This window comes from Lepidochelys kempii, chromosome 17 (assembly GCF_965140285.1).
Source record: "Lepidochelys kempii isolate rLepKem1 chromosome 17, rLepKem1.hap1, whole genome shotgun sequence".
Lineage (NCBI taxonomy): Eukaryota > Metazoa > Chordata > Testudines > Cheloniidae > Lepidochelys > Lepidochelys kempii.
Window position 1 is genome coordinate 2,637,351 of NC_136396.1, and position 18,704 is coordinate 2,656,054.

Genomic DNA, 18,704 nt, shown 5'->3' on the forward strand with positions numbered 1-18,704 from the left:
TGGCAGAGGTATGAGTCTGTTCTCCAGGTCTTTGCCCCTAGGTGGGGTGGGACCAGGAGGTCCAGATATTCAGCTTAGTGGAAGAGAGTTTGCCGCTGTTGTTAAAATGGACGTTTGGAGCTGGGTTTAAGAAATGTGACACATACCCAGGGAATTTGTTAAAGGGGCAATTTCATACATTGAAAATAAATAAGTATATATAGTAAGGGTAGCTCCAGTGACACAGGTGTGTTGTGCTTATGCGGATGGATTTCGGCCTGTAGGACTGCATGGAGTTTGGGCTTCAACCACCTCCAGTTCATAGATGGTTCTTTTTTAAAATTTCAGGTCCATCTCATCCACCAAGAGAAGCTTCCCAGGCACAAGCTAGAGAGGCATTTGAAAAGGCAGCCCAATTGATTGATGGAATACCATGGTCAGGTGACAGCAGTTCTCAGCACTTTTTACTTTTCTTTCTAGAGACTGTATTTTGCTATGAATGTAATGTTTTATCTCTACATAACATGGGTTGTCTTTCTGTCAGGTGACCTTCTGGCTTCTGACCTAAGTTTCAGGTATAGTAGCTATGGTGAGAAAATTCAGGAGGACTGGAACAATGAAAATTCCAGATTTGCAGGTAATTGATCGCAGTGCTGTATGTTAACCTTGGCCCTCATGTGATAGGCAGTGTCTATGGAAATCATGGCACTGCTGTGAAACTTCATGACTGGGGCTTCGACAGCCAGGCCTAGTGGTCAGGGTTAGTGCCAGAGTCCAGGGGCCTCAGTCAGAGATCAGAACCAGGGTCAGAATCTAAGAATGGTTGAAGTTTGGGATCAGTCCTAGTACTGATGCCTGGGGGTATGAACAGAGCTAAGGTTTAAGGAGCAAAGCCAGGGTCTGTAGCTGGAGTCAGAGTCCTAGTACCAAAGTGAGGGTTCAAAGCTGGTGTCGGAATCCTAGTGCTGAAGCCAGGGTTGGAGTTTAAAGGCGGAAGCTGAGTTCCAAGCCGAGGTCGGGAGTCTGAGAGCAGCCACAAAGGCAGGTTTGTTGTGATAGCTGGCAGGGGAGGCTGCTTCACTTCATGGGCACTTCCTGGGCCTCCTCCTGGGCTTAAATAGGGCACCTTGGGAAGGGAAGCTGGCAGTCCAGCCTTCCAAGGTGGTACATCCTGTGCTTTTTATCTCCACGGGGTCTGTGTGGTAATGCATGTGGCCCTACCATGGCTGCGAGGTAGCAGTGTGGAGGGTGGTGCCCATTCCACACCTGCAGAACCTCACAGTTGTGGGCTCGAGGGAGATCTTGCCCATTGTCTAAGGAGCTGTTGTCACTTATTGTGAGCCTTTGGTCTCCAAGACCACAAGGGATATTTGGACTGCGTGTCAGGAGCACACCCTTTGTTGTATAACAGTGACTTCAGCTAAGTCTGTATTGTGTAACCCGACCTCATTACATGACACCTCTCACATTAGACTGCAGTACAACTGTGAAGAAATATTACTGGTATTTTTCCTCAAGCAAATGTATGGCCAAGGCCTGGGGCCCTTACTCAGTGTTCACTCAGTCCATGTTCAGCCCATGTTTGACACCTGTCACATGCACAGCTTTGGATCAGCATTTGGCTTCCTGCTGGGTGATGTATTTTCTCCCCTCTAGACTTGCGTATGCTCATGGCAGATATTCAGACCCATAGTGCCTCCATTGCCATGGGTGCCTTTGACAAGAGCTGCCTCAACCTACCCCAGTTCGTACAGCTGATGGAGACCTTTGTTGGTGAAGACAGCTCTCTGCCAACCGTGAAGAAACTTGTTGCATTTGTGAAAGAAGGATACGGACAGACTGAAGAGGAAAAAATCAAACAGTTGGAAAAAGTAAATGCTGATGGGCTTTGCTGATGTTATGTGTAAACAAACAAATGGCTAGCGGAGTGGAGCTAACCACCCACACCCTTGCTTTCTTATGTTGTGGTTTTTTCGCCCTCTATTTTCACATGAGCTTTCCCCACATTAGCCCTGAGAATAATGCTGGGCTAATTCTGCCACAGGTTGGCTGCCTGTCACACAGCCTGACTCTGTAAGACACCAGGTGGGCAGCCAGCTGTAAAATCGCTTAAGATGTTCAGTTCTGTTGTCTCACCTCTAGAGAGTAACCCATGCAAGCAAGAAACCTGCAGTTCTAAACTACTGCATTTGCCAATGTTCATGTGTGTGCATGTGTGGGAGGGTGTGTATAGTCAGCATGTGCACTGGTGTGTTTGTTACACTCACTGGGAGTTCAGTAACCTTGTCAGCTGTTGAATAAATATATTCACTCAAACACAAGCCCACTCTGCCCAGTATCTTTGCAAAGTGCTGATACATTTCTCATCATGTCTACCTCTTTCGCTGCAGTTTCCTCAGACTTCTTTCTCATTTCCCTCTGTGCTGCTGACCTAATTTGGGTGAGATATTGGATCTGACAGCTCTGCCATCTTCATGCTGAACACAACATTCTTTGCTGTTCAATGAATTCCATTTCCAGCCGTTTAGCATCTGGTGCTGCGCAAAAACTGGGTTCTAAGTGGCAAGTAGCACATGCAGCCCCATGGGGCCCTGCACAGTGAAAGGCGCTACCAGAATCAACGGTTTACAAACTTAAACAGAAAGAGCAAACACTGCAAAATACTGTGGGTGTCATTTAGAAGGAGCCACTCAGCTATGGCTGGAAAGACATATCTGGGGTGTGAAACTGCCCCCTGGCGGGGTTGATCTTACATTGGCTCCTGGTATGTACTTTGGGAGTCAATCCCTTTGAGAAGCTAAAGCTCATTCTGCCTGCTAAAACTGAGCTGTCACTTCTGTATAATCTTTTCCAATATCTTCCTGCTTTTGTGACTGCCATCTAGTTCAGATCTTAATGGTATTTTTACAGTGATTGCCTGGATGACAGGCTTTTTATGACCATCATGAATGGACAAATGTCCAAATGATGAACCAGACATTGCAATTCCCCTACTGGTGGGTGTGGACACTGAGCATTGTCAAAAGCCAGCTTTTCCTTACAGCTTTCCTGTCTCTGTTGCTTCTTCCCTGTCCTAGGTTCACCGTGAGGCTCTCTTGGCCCGAAGGAAACTGCTCCTGGAGGCACTCTTTGAGAAGTGGGACAACGAATGCTCTGGGTACCTTGACCTGAAAGAGGTGGATGCTGTTCTAAGCACATTTAAGGAAGGAATGGAAAAAGAGGCTCTGAAAAAGGGTAAGAAAACACCAGTTTGGAGGTATACAGTGAGAGAAAAACGCTATGTAACATGCTGAGTCACTAGCCATTCAAAGATGGTGCTAATGAAGTCGGGGCAAGGACTATTTTTGCATATGCCACTGTAAACATAAGGAACTGTAGATGAAATGGAAATGAAGGTTTGTGGCTATAGATGGGCAGGAAGTGTCCTTTCTTTTCAATTATCCATGGCCTGAGAGTTTGGGGTCCTTTCATGCAGGTGTCAAAGTGGCAGCTTGCTGCTTTCACAGGGTAATGAAATGCAGAAAAAGGATATCTGTTATAATGAGCAGTAAGTAACCATGATTTGGACTTGAAAACTGTAGCCATAGAGCAGTCCTGTGGGCGAGCGTTTGAAATTTGTGGTCCGACTTGCCTTCTGTTGTGCACAGCTATACTGAATGGGTGATCCTCAACCAGCCTCTGGAATGGTACTGTCAGTGCTCCCTGCAGGCCTCAAATGGCCTTTCAGAATCCACACAGGGAGTTCAGCTCTCGTGATAGAAATAGAGATTTGGAGTTGTGGTTTGTGTGGGGCTTTTAGCAGCTAATATCAGCTCATTTAGCTGACTAACTTTACAAAGTTGGTCTTCTGGAAAACAGGCTGGATCAGACAAACGTGCAGCAGGCCCTCAGAATCCATCTGGCAGCTCAGTAGATATGCTACCAAGCCATAGTACTACCAAGCACCATGTTAAGGGGGGCGGGTTGTGTACTCACTGGAACTTTTGGGTACGCCATAGACTAGTCTGCCACCATGGACAGCCACCCTTCCCAATGCTTCCTCCTGAAAGGTTGCACGTGACATTTGTCCAGGCTACTTATTGCTGACAAGAATGATTAAGTATGGCATATTTTGACAACCTTCCCAAATCCCCTCATCCCACATCTCATGTCAGGCTAGCTGTGGGAAGCACTGTCATGCCTCAGTCAATTGCATCCCTGTCCTGGGGCCATATAACACAGAGTTGACAGAGTGCCATCTCTGTGGTTCTAAGGACATATGTTGTAGGTCAGCATATTGCAGTCAATTTAACACCGCCACGGGGAAGTGGCCCTGCCCTGGAGCACGCACTCCATCCCAGCAGTCTCTTACCTGCTGGGATATAAACTATTGTTGTTTATAATGCAGTGAGTGCCCAAACTCTGGTAGGGTGCTGTATAGAAATACAGGGAGGTGCAGTCCCTGCTTTGAGGAGTTTACACTCTGAGTGACAAATAAACAGACAAAGGATGGAAGGAAAAGGGACACAACATAGAAGCAATATAAAACTATCCCCAGCTGCCTCTGGCTAAACTTTCATAGATATCCTGGTACAAGAGGGCAGTGCCCTTGAAGACCAGCTCCAGATCTGAGTTGCATTCAGCATGGAGGAAAGCCCAAGGTCTGAGGGTGTGTCTACACTGCAGTCCGAGGTGTGACTAAAGCACGGATAGACATACCTGTGCTAGCTTTACCCATGCACGCACGGCTCAAAATAGCAGCATAGATGCAGCAGCAGGACTTAAGCATGGGCTAACAAAGTGAATACATAACCAGGGTTCCCAATGTGCTTGTACAGATGCTCTGAAGTCCATGCATCTCATCAACACTGCTCTTTTTAACTATGCTAGCACGGGTATGTCTAACTTTCACACCTTGGACTGCAGTGCAGACATACCCTGAGACATCTGTCTTTAGAGAGTCAATTCTCATCTTGATAGAGAAGTGTAACTCACCTTAACAATGTCATGGGCCTTAGAAATCCTAGTGTCACCACGAAGTGGAGGGGCCAGCAGCAGTGATGTGGTCTTTAGGATTCACGGGAACAGGCGGATTTAACTTACTGTCCCTGTCTCTTACAGTTCGTTGAATTGTATCCCTGCTAACAAGGGTGCAATCGTACAGGGTCATGCAATTCCCAGCAAAGCCATCAGTTCTACAGCAGATTCACTCTTTCAGAAGCTGAACCAGTTTTTTCTCTGCAAATGAGAAACTCTCCACCAATGGTACCGTCCCTCCCTTGCCAGTTAGTCTATATTCTGGCATTATACCTCCACTGCATCCCGCTGGCTGCACATCAGCCAAAAGCATGTCACACACAGCCAGACTCTAGTGACAGTTCCCAAACAACTGTCAGAGTGGCTGAAAGAATAGTACAACTCAATGGGAAGTGCTTCTCCTGCATGGACCCAGCGTGGCACATCTCCTGTGTGTACATACACAGGAGCAGGGGTTAGTGCGGTGCATAGCTTAGGGGGTTGCTCCTCTGTTCGCATAGACTGAGGAGAGTGTGATGTTAGTGCAGGCAGACCCTAGCCATAAAAGCACCATTGAAAAAGATGTGGCCAGTAGCTCTAGTTCTAGGGGAATGAACTAGGCCTGGTGGTACTACAGTACGTGTGTATCACACACCTGTGCAGGAGACATTAGGATGCCCACTCCCAAGCCACATGATGACCACTTGCACATACAGCTGGTTGAAACATTTTTACTCTAATAATTTTATGATGAAAAATGGCTTTTTCTGAGACATTATTTTGACAGAAATTCTTTGGGTTTTCACAAAAAAAACCCCCAAAGCAAACATTGTTTGGCTTGTTGGGTATTTCTTTATGCCTTCCACCTTTTTTAAAAAAAGAGCCAGGGAGGCAAGAAGGAAGGGAGCAAAAGGGGGGAAGTATCCCAAACACAAACATTATTCATTTTGTCACAAAACCTAAACATTCCTTGAAAATAATTGTGCACATTTTTGCAGCTCCAAGGGACAATAAGTCACTGGCAAACATTTCTAAATGGTCCAGAGCCATGTAGGGCTTACCTGTGCTTCCAGTGAAATCAATGATAAAATTCTCATTGACTTCCAAGGGAGCAGACTCTTAGCTCCCATAAATATCAGGGTCTTAGGCTCTTGGATGCTGTGAGAGGCAATCAGAGCGGCTTCTTTCCTGCTCTGGCATATAATTTGTCAGAGCATTTTCCATTATGCCGTTCTTTACAAACCATTACATGTATTGATCACGAAATACTACTCTCCTAGCAGCAAACTTCACACTTGCACACATACTTAATTGATTATCTGTTAACTGAGGCACTGAAGCCTACTGACAAACAGCTCTCTCTCGGTTTACTTGTTTGGGGACTGCAAAATTTCAGATGAGGGTGCAGGACAGATGATCAGAATAAGAGCATTTGCACTTGTAGTGGGGGCAGCAGATGAATACCGTGTTTCAGAAAGAAGAAAGCCTAGCCTGAAAATTCAAACGACTGTACAAGAGCACCCTCTTGTGTGCAAATATAGCATTATGGGAGGTAACTGGAGTGCATAAGGAACTATTTAATCAATAAAAAGGAGGACTTGTGGCACCTTAGAGACTAACCAATTTATTTGAGCATAAGCTTTCGTGAGCTACAGTAGCTCACGAAAGCTTATGCTCAAATAAATTGGTTAGTCTCTAAGGTGCCATAAGTACTCCTTTTCTTTTTGCGAATACAGACTAACACGGCTGTTACTCTGAAACCTATTTAATCAATGAGGAAGGCTGGGTAGTTGAGAAGAACTCCTGCATAGATAAGTCCAGGACTCAGCTGAATAGAAAACAATAGGAGAGGCTCACATTTTCAGAATTGGCCCAGTATTAATCCTAGTTATGTGGCGTAGGGTTTATAGCCTGTTCTTTAAAAGTCTGTACCCTCTCTAGGTCTCGGCACGTGTCTGTAGAATCATAGAAATCAGAAGAACTGGAGCTAGCCCACTGTGGGCCGTAAGCAGGAGTATTTTGGGGGGCTTCCACACAACACATATTATAAAAGCAAATATGGGCCCCCTTGAGTTGCTAGGTCCTGGGTCCAGTGCAAGATTGCTCCCTACAGTACATTTTCTAGTGCTCTGTCCAGTCTGCCTTTAAATATTCCAAGTGAAAGCTCTTCAGCTACTTCCTTGGAAGACTATTCCAGCCTGATAGACATCTTTGTTATGGTTCGTTTCATGATAGTCAGACTGATTTTTCCTGTGATTAGTTTCATCCCATTATTGTTTTATTCTCTTGTGTTCTCTTACACTTCCTCTCCTTCCCCCACATATTTCCAGACTGTTACCCTCTTCCCCTGTAGTCATCTCTTAGCCAAACTATGCATGTTTAGCTCTTAGAATTTTTCCTTTCTACGTCACTCCCACCAAACCCCAATCATTTTGGTGCTCTTCTATCAACACCTTCTGGTTGGTATCTTTCTGGTAATGAGGTGCCCAGAATTCAGTGCAGTACTCCAGGTATAGTTGTACCAGAGCCAGAGAGGAAGAGTAATTTACTGTCCACTCTCATTGCCAGATCTCTTGAAGCCATTGTGCTTTACAGGTGTCTCCCTCCTGCTGCATAGTTATCTTTTGGATTATTTCCCCCTCTGATGTATTGGCATTTATTTTTCCAAGTTGAGTCTAACATTCTTATTTTCCTATTGTTTTGAATCTGTCTAGGTCCTTTTGTATTATTTCACTGTCCTCATTAGTGTTTGCAGCACCTTCCAGTTTAGTCTCCTCTGTGAATGTCATTAATGTGCTGTACATTATTTAGATTGAAAGCTCTTTGGGGCAGGTCCATTTGTTTGTTTGTACAGCATCTAGCACATGATTGGGGCCCTATGTGCTACCACAATGTTCATCATCATTCATCATAATCTTCAAGTTCACCTCCCTACAGCTTGATGCATTGTCATTTATCATTGCCCTTTGTTACTGCCCAACAGACAGTTTTCTCTTCTGTGACAATGTTCATAGGTAAGCCAGTCTGAATAAACTCTGGGAATAAGATTTCATGAGACAGTATCAAATGCTTGACTGAAATCCAATTATATCACATCTACTCTCTTCTCTGCTGCAACACTGGCTAGGCACTCCAGAGGTTATTTTTGAAGGAGACTTCTTCAGTGTCCCATGTATGTCAACCCTCTTGGGGTTAATCACATAGGGGTAGACAGGCTTATTGCAATCCAGCATGAGTAAGGGGCATGCATAGCTACGCTACCCCAGGAGCGTCTCAGTTTGAGCCATGCTTCCCCCTTTCTCCAGGGGGGAAGTAAATTGTGTCAGTCCTTGTGCTAGAACAGCTTACTCCTCCCCTCGGTCAGTTTGGCTGCACTGGCTGGTGCATTTGGAAGCGGGATGTGGCAAGGTTCCACCCATTCCCTCCCTGCCCGCTTACCCTCTGCTCAAATGTGCAGGATGGGAAATAGCAGCCTGGCACAGAGGGGTGAGGCGTGTAGCCCCTTGACTACTCGGGGAGGAAATATTCAGCAGGTCATGACTGAGCCCTTAGTAATTTTTGAAACTAATAAATCACTGTAGATCAATTCAACCCTGAAACCCGAAAGGGGGAAAACAGAAGTACAGAGCATGTGATCTTCAGAGAAGAGCCATGTAAAACAGTGCTTTTCTTCCTGTTTTCCCTGTCTGCATCTCCTGGTGAAATTCTACTATTCCAGAGCATCATCCAGTTGTCTATGTACGATAAATGGAGTTTTAATTTTGTTTCATCCTCAATATGAGATTTAACACAATACAAATGTTATTTCAGTAATTCAACCCAGACAACCAAAGCAGAGTTAGTAAGATTATAGCTGCTTTGGAAGGTCTTAAAAACCCCATGGTGAATCCAAGTGCTGTACGTAATGGAAATCCTTGGGGACAAGATTGAACTGTGAGGTCATCAGTAGGCTTTCGTCTTCAGGGTGTTAATGGGAGTGGCCAGTAGTTCTTCTGTAGAACTTGTGGCTGCTTCTGGAGCATGCAGCACTAATAGGGACATCTACATGCCCCTGGCTGCAGCAGGTCATCCTAAGTCCCTGCAGTTTGGCTATGTGGTTGAGGTGAATGTGATTCTGGGACAAACAGGAGCAACCTCTAGATTTTCCCGACATGTGTAGCTTGGCTGCTTTGTGGAGGTGTGCATAGGGGAGATTTGGGAGCACTGTCCAGGTGATTTTCTCAGTGTCTGAGACCACTGTGATCTGGAAGAGAGAGTGCATCCTGCCTTTATGGCTGCCATAACACCTACATTTTGATTTTGGGGAGGAGGAAGTGAGTGGAAAGAGTGACTCTTTCAAATGATGGGCAGGGAACACTGAGGGAGAGCAAAACAGACAGGTGTGCCTGTGTCCGTATTTGTGTTTCATCCCTTAGCAAAGAAGCACTTTCGCTGCTCCCACCCACACCCCGGTGGTGTGGTGAAGTTGTCTCCAAAGGAATTTCAAACCTATCTGGAATTGGTTGTTTCTGAGCTTACTGGTAACGAAGATGAAGTTCTTGATACGGTGGTGGAGTTTCTGACCACGAGCGTGGCGCGAACCCACATGGAACGCCTGCGAAGTTCTGCCAGGAGGAAGTGGCTGCACAATATCCAGCATGCGGCTGAGACCAGTGGGGCAAGCATGGATCCAGTGTACAAGGCAGTCTTTAAGGCACTTTCCCAGGTATGCATCACTACCAGCTGCGTGAGTGACACAGACTGTCTAGTGTGGATTATGGCTGACACTGTCTTCAGCTAAAGGGCTACATTCACCACCAGTCCAGGTGAGTGTAACTTGATGTGGGAAGCTTCACCTACCCTCAGTATGCCTATCTGAAGATAGTGTAATCACTTGCTGTTCCGGAGACTCAGAGATTAAATAGCTGAGGCTGTTGTAGGTCAGGGATGAGATGCAGAAGCTCTTGCCAGGTGCTATATCTATCAGATGCCATCAGTGTCTCACGGTCATGATCACCTAATCACCTCAAGTTTTGGAAAATTTAATAAAATAAAATCCAGAAATGCATGTTCCTGGTTTTATGGTTTCTGAAAATAAATACGCATCATTCAGTTTTTGATGCATATGGAGAATTTATAATGTGAATGGCTTCACATTTGCTTCCAGGTGCAATTTAAGGTGTTAATATTGATCTTTAAAGGCTTATCTGATGACCCCTACTACATAATGGACCCTCTTCTCTTCCTATGCAGTGTGATGGCAGCTGATGCACTCTTGCTAGCTGTTCCTAGATTTAACTTCTCAAGGCTAGAGCCAGGGTATCCTTGTGGGAAGGCTCTGGACTCTGGTATTTGCTTGCGTTTTTGGTCCAAGACAGTCTGCCCCGGAGATGAAGTTCATTGGGGTTTTTGCTTAGGCATAGGTCATTAGGGGCAGATTGTATTTTTAGAAAAACGTGGTCTCTGCTTAGCAGAAGCAGGAAACAAATCCATCCTCCCTGCCCGTCAAAATGCAGCTTTTGAGTTGATGGTACAGTGAACTGGCCCAGAACCCATTAGACAAGTGACAGCATGGTCATCATTAATCATCTGGTGTAAGAGAAATAAAGTCATTGGCCTAGAATAGCATCCTGTGATAAATGAGATAAGCTATAAGCACATGAAATAAGTGTAATGGCCAGTGGCTAATGCACAGATGTAACGTGAAACATTTGGTTGCTAGGATGCAGAAGCCCATGGGAATAACAAGAAGATCAGTGCGTATATTGCCCTTTTGGAACAGAACCAGCTTTCACCAGAGCGGGGAGAGGTTCTCCTGCGGTATGTGGCTTGCACCTCAGATGATGCCCCATACATCCTAAACCAGGCACTTTATAGGGACATGAAAGGAGTAAGGTAAGGAAACCTGCACAGAGCTGTTACCTTTTCTTAAGTCACTTGAATCATGGAATTTAGAGAGTACAGTGACTATGGAAAAGACAATCCCTCAGGGGCCAACACAGGATTTTATCCCTTATAAATCTGATTGTACTTTTTACCAGTAGTTCTCATCCAGAGGGTCCAGAGCCCTCTGGGGGGCTGTGAGCAGGTTTCAGGGGATCCACCAAGCAATGGCCGGCATTAAACTCATTAGGGCCAGGGCAGAAAGCCAAAGTCCCGCTGCACGGGACTGCAGCCCAGGGCCCCAAGCCACACCACCCGGGGCTTAAGCCAAAGCTTTGTGGTGCCCTCTTGGCATGTGGCCCCAGGCAATTGCCCTGCTTGCTACCCCCTAATGCCGGCCTTGGTTTTTATATGCAGAAAAACAGTTGTTGTGGCACAGCTGGGCCAGGGAGTTTTTATAGCATGTTGGGTGGGGCTTCAGAAAGAGAAAAGTTGAGAACCCCTGCTTTATACAACCGCGTTTTAAATGTCCTAAGGGATCAGGCGCCCACTCCTTTACTTTGGGAGACTGTTCCACAGTCTAAGAAGTCTTATCCTTAAAGAAGATTTTGTATTATATTCAGCCTACAGTTTCTTTTAAACTTCTTCCATTACTGCTATCTATACCCCCTTTCTATCACTACAGAGCACTTTCCACTCCCTTACACCCTTTAAGCTCTAGGAAACAATCATCATGCCTGCTTATCACTTATGTAAGTTCTACATATTTGTCTCTTTATCTCCTTCCTTATACATCATCCCCTCTATTACTATCATCACTATTAGTCCCCTCTGAATCGCCACCCTTCATTTGTCTCTATTTAGTTACATTCTTTAGCTGATATTTTACAGAACTTTGAAGATGAAAAGTGCCATGTAAGTGCTAAATATTATTGTCATTATCTTTCTGGGATGCACGAGGTAGATCCAGTATTCTAGGTGTTGTTTTATCCGTGCCTGACAGGGCTGGAGCATCACCTTCCTACTCCAGTCCAGGATGCCTTAGCATAAAGAGCCCAAAACTGCACTGTGGGTTTGTTTGCCTTGTTGGTGCTATGTGGCATTGCACCCTCCTGTCTAATTGCTATCCACCATTTCCTGTGGGAGTCTTCAGGGCACTGCTGCTTTCAAGTTTCCCTCTCTACATTGAACACCTGTGTTTGGATTATTTTACCCCCAGATGTATTGGAAATCCTCAGAGCTTTTCTAAAGACTTTCTCTGCCTACTTACCTTTCTCCTACAAACCTCCTCTTGCCCTCCCCGTGGTATTCCTGTCCCTCAGCTTTGCAGCAGCAGAAGAGGGGAAGCCAGTCCATGTTCCAAGAGTTAAGTTCCATGGAAATATCCACTTCTGGAACTATGACCGGCCAGAACGGGAGAGGAGAGGCTCATTCCTGGTGCTGCCACTGCAGGATTCCCGATGGAGGGCCTTCGGGATTCTAGGACTTGACACCCTGCGGGACCAGTGTGAGCAAACCATCTTTCTAACCCATGAGATCGGTTTCTATCAGGTGGGCACAATGAGAAAAGCAGGGTCATTAGATGGTTCAAACAAGCAGTTTGGGACTGTGTGGACTTCACGTGCCTTGCTGTGAATGGGCAGCAGCTGTACAGTTAGAAAATGCACTGTAAATCCATTTTACTCTCTGGGATGAAAATGACACAAATAGACCAGTATTATCCCCATGTCAGATATTTATGTAGAAGGCTTCGCCTCTAAATGTGAATGGTGAACTACAAAGAGATTTGTACAAAGTTCATACTTATTAGCAGTTATTTACTGAACACAGTGGTTGCGTGTTTTGAACATAAGAATGGGTCAGACCAATGGTCCATCTAGCTCAGTATCCTGTCCAACAGCAGCCAGTGTCAGAGGGAATGAACAGAACAGGTCAATTTATCAAATGAACCATCCTCTGTTGTCCAGTCCCAGCTTCTGGCAGTCAGAGGTTTAAGGACCCCCAGGGCATGGGGTTGCATCCCTGACCATCTTGGTCAATAGCCATTGATGGAATTCTCCTTCATGAACTTAGCTACATACTTGTGTCATGAAACTGTTCACTTTATACTTTCTGGACTAATTGCAAACCACTGCACTTCAGGTTCCTTTACCAGTGTTTCCAAATATCCAGATGTTTCAGGCTGGATCAGAGAAAAAATCTTCTTCTCTACAGTCCCATAAAACTTTCAGTATAATTTCTTCATGTGTTTCTACTTTGCCAGTTGATAATGATTCCAATTAGTGGAAGTCAAGCTGGAGATAGTATCAGCAGCCAGGTATTACAGCAGTGGGCGCAATAGAAACAGAATCTGGAAAATCTCCGTGGATGTTAAGATACAATGGGAAGAAAGGGAACTTTACAGAGATACACAGTCAACCAAAAATGATAGCTGGTACACAGCCTAGCCCCTGTGCATGCATCACTTATTCCTTAGTTTTCTCTGTTTGATATTTTTGCTTTACTTTAATTCCCCCCCTTTCCCCCCCTTTTATTTACCTGGCCAGAATGCTAGTAGAGAACTGCTGTTGGAACCGGACTCATTGTAGTTACCCCTCTTGGCCAGGAGGGAGCACAATATGCCAGCACTGGGAGGCAAGTCCTCCCTTCTCAGAGACCATGTTCTCCAATCATTCAGCTCTCCAGTACTGGCCTGGGCCCCTGAACTCTGGAGTCCCCTTGACAATGGCAATCACAGGCTAGCTTTATATTCTTAGAGATTCTCTCCTTTAAAAGAAATTTTTATAGACTAACATTTTACTAATTTTTTTTTGCTTAATTTGCTATGAAAATGTCCCCGACTTTATCTCCAAGTCATTTAGAGGGTTCTGTTTCCATAGGGGGTTTCCCGCATATTCAGCAAAGCCTACCACCATGTCCACACACTGGAAAACATATTGCAGGTTGCATTCACTGCTGTGGGTTGGCTCTGCACTAGGGCACCCACCATCCGCAACATCACTACGTACCTGGTAGAGCCTGGCAAAGATAAGGTATGTCTAGTCCTTTCACGTTAGTCTCAGACCACTGCACAGAAGAGACCTCTTGATATAATAGTGATATATTGGGCTAGTGCAGTTTAGCAGGGATCAACCATTGTTAGCTCAGTTTGGTTCTCAACCAAGATTAATCCTGCTACAGATTCTAGTACCTGATACAAGATTCTGTGGGGGAAAAGGGAAGGAAGGTTCCTTCTCTAGGGGATGCCACTTTTCATTCTTGCTGTCCCTTACAGTGATCTTCCTTCAACCAAGAAAGGCTGGTTGGGATTCCCTTCAGTTCCTGCATTAAAATCAGCAGCACCCCCCTCAGTAAGCTTCTCCTATGAGCTAAAGGTACTGGACCTTTAGTACTCCTGGCTCCTACCAGCCAATAGAGCAAGACACCAGACTCAGTACTGCATGCAGAGCGGCCTGTGGAAGTATAGAACAATAACCACATGGTTACCATGCTAGCCCACTCAGCAGTTGTCTGCCAAATCAGTCCTAAAAGGGAACTGCTCTACTGTGGAGGAAAAAACCAGCCAAGATTATGGTATGGAAAGGGAAAATGGTTCATGTTCTGGCTCTTCATCCTGAAACAACATCAGCAGGCAAAATGTAAATACGAATCAAGAGGCAGACTGCTCGCAATTAGCTCGCATGCATGGGCAGCCCACTCGCCTGCAGTTCATATTCCAATTATGCAGCAGGTGCTGAGACACTGGGATGCTTGTCAGCTTACCTCAAACTGAATTAGGTAGATAAAAAGCAAGAGGATGAAATGTTTGGGACTGAGCTTGTGTTATGGTCGCTGCTGCAGCCACAGCTCAGCTGCTTCCCTGTGATAAACAGGTTTCCCGCTGGCAACTTATCTTTCATTCCTGGCTTTACATTTTCATCTTGTTGGCTGCCCATATGTCATATTATTTGCTTCCTAAAGATGGCTGTGTGCTTTTCATCTGGCAAGATACACCGACATGAGCGCTGTGTCTATGGAAGCTATTGTACCATGGGAACTGAAGTGAAAATGAACTGTCCATAGGTAGCCCCCTCACTAGGCTGAGGCTCATCCACCTGTTGGCATCCTTCAGGACTGGACCACAGGGATAAGTTTAATTAGGCCAGTCGAAGGAAGATGTTGTACATATCTGTGGTGCACGGTGAGTGCTAGAATCTGGGACTGTGGGGACAAAACCACACCTGGTTAGAAGCTGTCCTTAAATCATCCCACTGAGGGTGAATGTGAGTGAGAGCTCTCCCCTAAGAAGCAAGCAGTCGTTCTCTCTCCAAGCTTCAAAGTGGATGTTCGTTTTCTGAATGCAACAAAAACACCCTTTCCTCTTTTCAAGATAAGTGACTACGTTTTGCGTGAGATGATGACTACAGATCACTCTGGGCACATGGAAATCCCCTCCCCTCCCACTGTTCTCCGCAGGAGAGAAAATATCTTCAGGTGGGTTTGAGACTCTTCTGCCATCTGCAGGGATTTACAATAGTCATCCATGCCTATGCTGTAACACATGCAAAGAGCACTCAGCAGAGGCAGACTCCGTTCAACGGTAAACTTGCTGCTGCATTCGTCTCTTGGCTGCTGTCACATGCAGGAGGCTGGCTGCTGGATAGAAGATTAGGCTGATAGGTTAAGTCCAATTGTAATGTCCGGCCTACCGCTGGCAGAATATGCATACACTTTGTATACAGTCTGTGGGAATGGTGTCTATCTGTCTATCATATGCTCTCTCCCATGGTATCTGGTGTGTGTGTGTGGTAATACATTATCCAGGGTTAGGAATCTTTTCTTTGGGCTAGATCCTGTAAACATTCAACACCAAGCATAATGCATACTCACATGAGTAGGTCCATATACTTCAAGAAAGCACGGTGTCTGGTAGTGACTGTTTGCAGGGCAAGGCCCCATATCTTGAGCATTCTGTTCTTTAAATTAATGTATCTTTTTTCCTGGTTCTGTTATCCTCATTTCCTCTGAAACATCCTACTGTGTAGTTATTACCTTCAACTGCCAAGGTCCTCACAGGCTTAGCTATTACATACATCTTCCCTTGCTGCTGAACTTAGTCAAGAAGTTACTTGCTGTTCCAGCAGATGTTTTTACTTTTTGTGAAACTCCACGGAGCAAATGTCAAGATCACTCTGAACCGGAAACTGTGTTTGCAGCAAGAACACAACACTAACTTAGTGTTTGTTTAAACCCATATGATTCTCAATACTAGATGAGGATGAGCAGGGTTGTGCTCCGAAGTGCTATTTCTATCCTTCCAATATGGCTGGAATGTTGTCTGTATCTGCCTGCTTGTAGGCCACAGGGAGGAAAGCAGCTGTTTTAGTAATATAAAAATTCCTTCCCTTCAACAGCAAGATATGTACGGTCCTTCACTGCAAATGCTACAGTAGTTGCCAAAAAGGCTGGAGTTGTAGAGTTTATGATCTTGTCCTCATTCTACTGTCATTTCAGAGATTACCTCTTCAAGTGCACAGACAGTTCCGAGGTCATTAGCACCTTTGCCTATGAAGAGCCTCACATTGCAGTTCCACTCCGTGAGCCAACAGGACGGGCCTTTGGGGTGTTTGATCTCAGCCCTGCACATTACCAGGGGTTACCACCTCATGAGCACAAAGACCTGCGGATAATGCTGAAGACGGCCCAGGCAGCTTGCTCCGAGATACTGAAAGAGTCTTCAGGGGAAACAGACCCAATCTATGTCCTAGGTACTGTGCGTGCAGGGCCAGTACAGTTTCTTTGGCCGATATTAGGAATCTCAGTAAAATTAAAGCCAAGACAGCACTCAGACAAGTACAGAAATACAAATAAAAACATACTTCAGTCATTTAAACCAAGTTTAAGTGAACCCCAAATCTCAGCAGACTCTGGGGAAAACAGCAAGGGAGGAAGAATGTTTCAGAGGCTCTGGCCCAGCTCCTCACGGATATTTATTCGTATTGAGTTAGGTGGATCTAACTACCTTTGAGGGTCTGGGCCTGTGTGTTCTTCAGGGTTGCTCAGAATGGAATCCAGATCATGAGCTTTGCCTCCCTTCCCCTGATCCATATACATTTTGAAAACACTGACACTCCTAGGCTGTTCGTAAACAGACCATTTATGAATACTATCTGTATTAGAACTGGAAGGGAAAGTTAATCATAAGGAGGGCAGACCCCTGTATTCAAACCTTACATCTTCAGTAGCAGGTCTTTCTGAGCCTCTTCTTGAAAGGTTGGCTTGTGATTCCAGTTGCAGAGCACATTGCGGATCTGAGGCGTGCACAGATTCTCTTCCATCGGCTCATGCTGCAGGACTTGCGTGAGTGTATCCAGAAACTCAGTCCCGAGTCCTTTGCCAACATAAAGCGCTACGCAGAGCCTCCAGCCATGGTGCATAACATACTAAAGGGTGTGCTGCTTCTTTTCTACCCAGAGTGGGTAGGTTCGGAGAAGATTGCGAACTGGAGTCATTGTGTACTGGTGAGATATCAAGTTCTTGAGCCACTCTCTGTTTAGGCAAACAACCCAAAAAGACACAATGGGACTTGTCAAGGGTGATATGAGAAAGAAATATGCTCCTGGAGATATGAGCAGTGGGGAGGCAGTGGACCTAAGGGGTTAACAGGCCAGATTTCATAAAGAGTGGAGAATGGAAAAGAGTGGAGAATCTATATATCTATATATCACTATGAATCTATAAGATATATCTATGCCTAAGTAGTAGATAAACAAGGAGAAAATATCCATTTCTTACCAAGTTCCATGAACGAACAGCAACATTAGTTTACCATGAATATCTCTAAAATGTAATATGGAATGTGATTTGCTATAAAACTTCAACAGGTTCTACAAAAAAAAATCTGATTTCAGTGTGCCTTCTGCCCTCCTTTGTACTCCTTGTCACAGCCCTCTTCCCTCTGTTTCTTTCCAGTTCCTCATATTCCAGTCCCTTGTCATAACCAACTGGCAATTTAGACTTCCTTGTTTGTTTCAATATTAATAAAGTCCCATAGTAAACATAATTCAAGAAGATAAATTCCAAGCCTGGACAGCAGAACTGGGAATGATGATTTCTGTTTCTATAGGGTTTTAGAAAGGTGTTATATATAGCAAAGGTGTCAGTGTAAAATACAAATCTAATGTATATCTCTCAGTATAAATAAACACTCACAGAGAATACGGTTGAATAAACAGATGTAGCATGACAGTCAATTTACTATTATATTGGAAGGACATTTTATCATATTAAGAACCATTGGAAGACTTACAGGTCCCCTCATCCCTTTGCCCCTCGTACCTCACTTGCCTGCCCTCCCGCTCTTCAATTTTTCAGTCTTCCCAGCCTCCTGCCATCATACCACCACTCCCTTCTGCCTCTCCATCTCCATCAGTGTTCCCACAAACTTCACACCAGTTTGGCTTGGCTACCTTTAGTAACTTTGTAACCTTTTACTGTTTTTCCTGACCACCCTGTGATTCTATTCTTTGCATTGCAGAAACTTGATGGTGATTTGATTCAAAAGATCTGCTGCTTTGACCCAACTGCCACGAATGGGCAGGTTCAGACGGGGCTGCTGGCTAACTGTATCAAAGGTATATATCAAAAACGAATTCTGGGGTCATATGCTGCATCTAAGTATTGTCTCAATGAACTCTCAGCTGCATTTTTGGTCCCCCAACTATTTAAACTACAGACAAAGCATTCTAAACTTCTGTGGAATCTTTTTTGATGAATAAGAAAGACAGCCCTGCTAAGTATGATATCAAAACTCACAGCTCCAAGAGATGGCAGCCCATCTGCTTTGAAATGGGTTCCGTCACCACATGTCGGAGAACAAAAGTTACTTT

General features: G+C 45.0%; 1 protein-coding gene across 1 annotated transcript in view; it reads left to right on the top strand.

Annotated features, from left to right (window-relative positions):
* Positions 1–18,704, top strand: part of EFCAB5 (EF-hand calcium binding domain 5) — a 55,971-nt gene that overhangs the window by 33,327 nt on the left and 3,940 nt on the right. The window contains exons 9-20 of the mRNA XM_078849292.1: positions 328–420; positions 524–616; positions 1,636–1,850; positions 3,057–3,213; positions 9,390–9,679; positions 10,676–10,848; positions 12,159–12,387; positions 13,716–13,868; positions 15,206–15,309; positions 16,330–16,840; positions 17,061–17,336; positions 18,353–18,449. Of these exons, the coding sequence (XP_078705418.1) occupies positions 328–420; positions 524–616; positions 1,636–1,850; positions 3,057–3,213; positions 9,390–9,679; positions 10,676–10,848; positions 12,159–12,387; positions 13,716–13,868; positions 15,206–15,309; positions 16,330–16,840; positions 17,061–17,336; positions 18,353–18,449 (2,391 nt within the window). The remainder of the gene's footprint in view (positions 1–327; positions 421–523; positions 617–1,635; positions 1,851–3,056; positions 3,214–9,389; positions 9,680–10,675; positions 10,849–12,158; positions 12,388–13,715; positions 13,869–15,205; positions 15,310–16,329; positions 16,841–17,060; positions 17,337–18,352; positions 18,450–18,704) is intronic.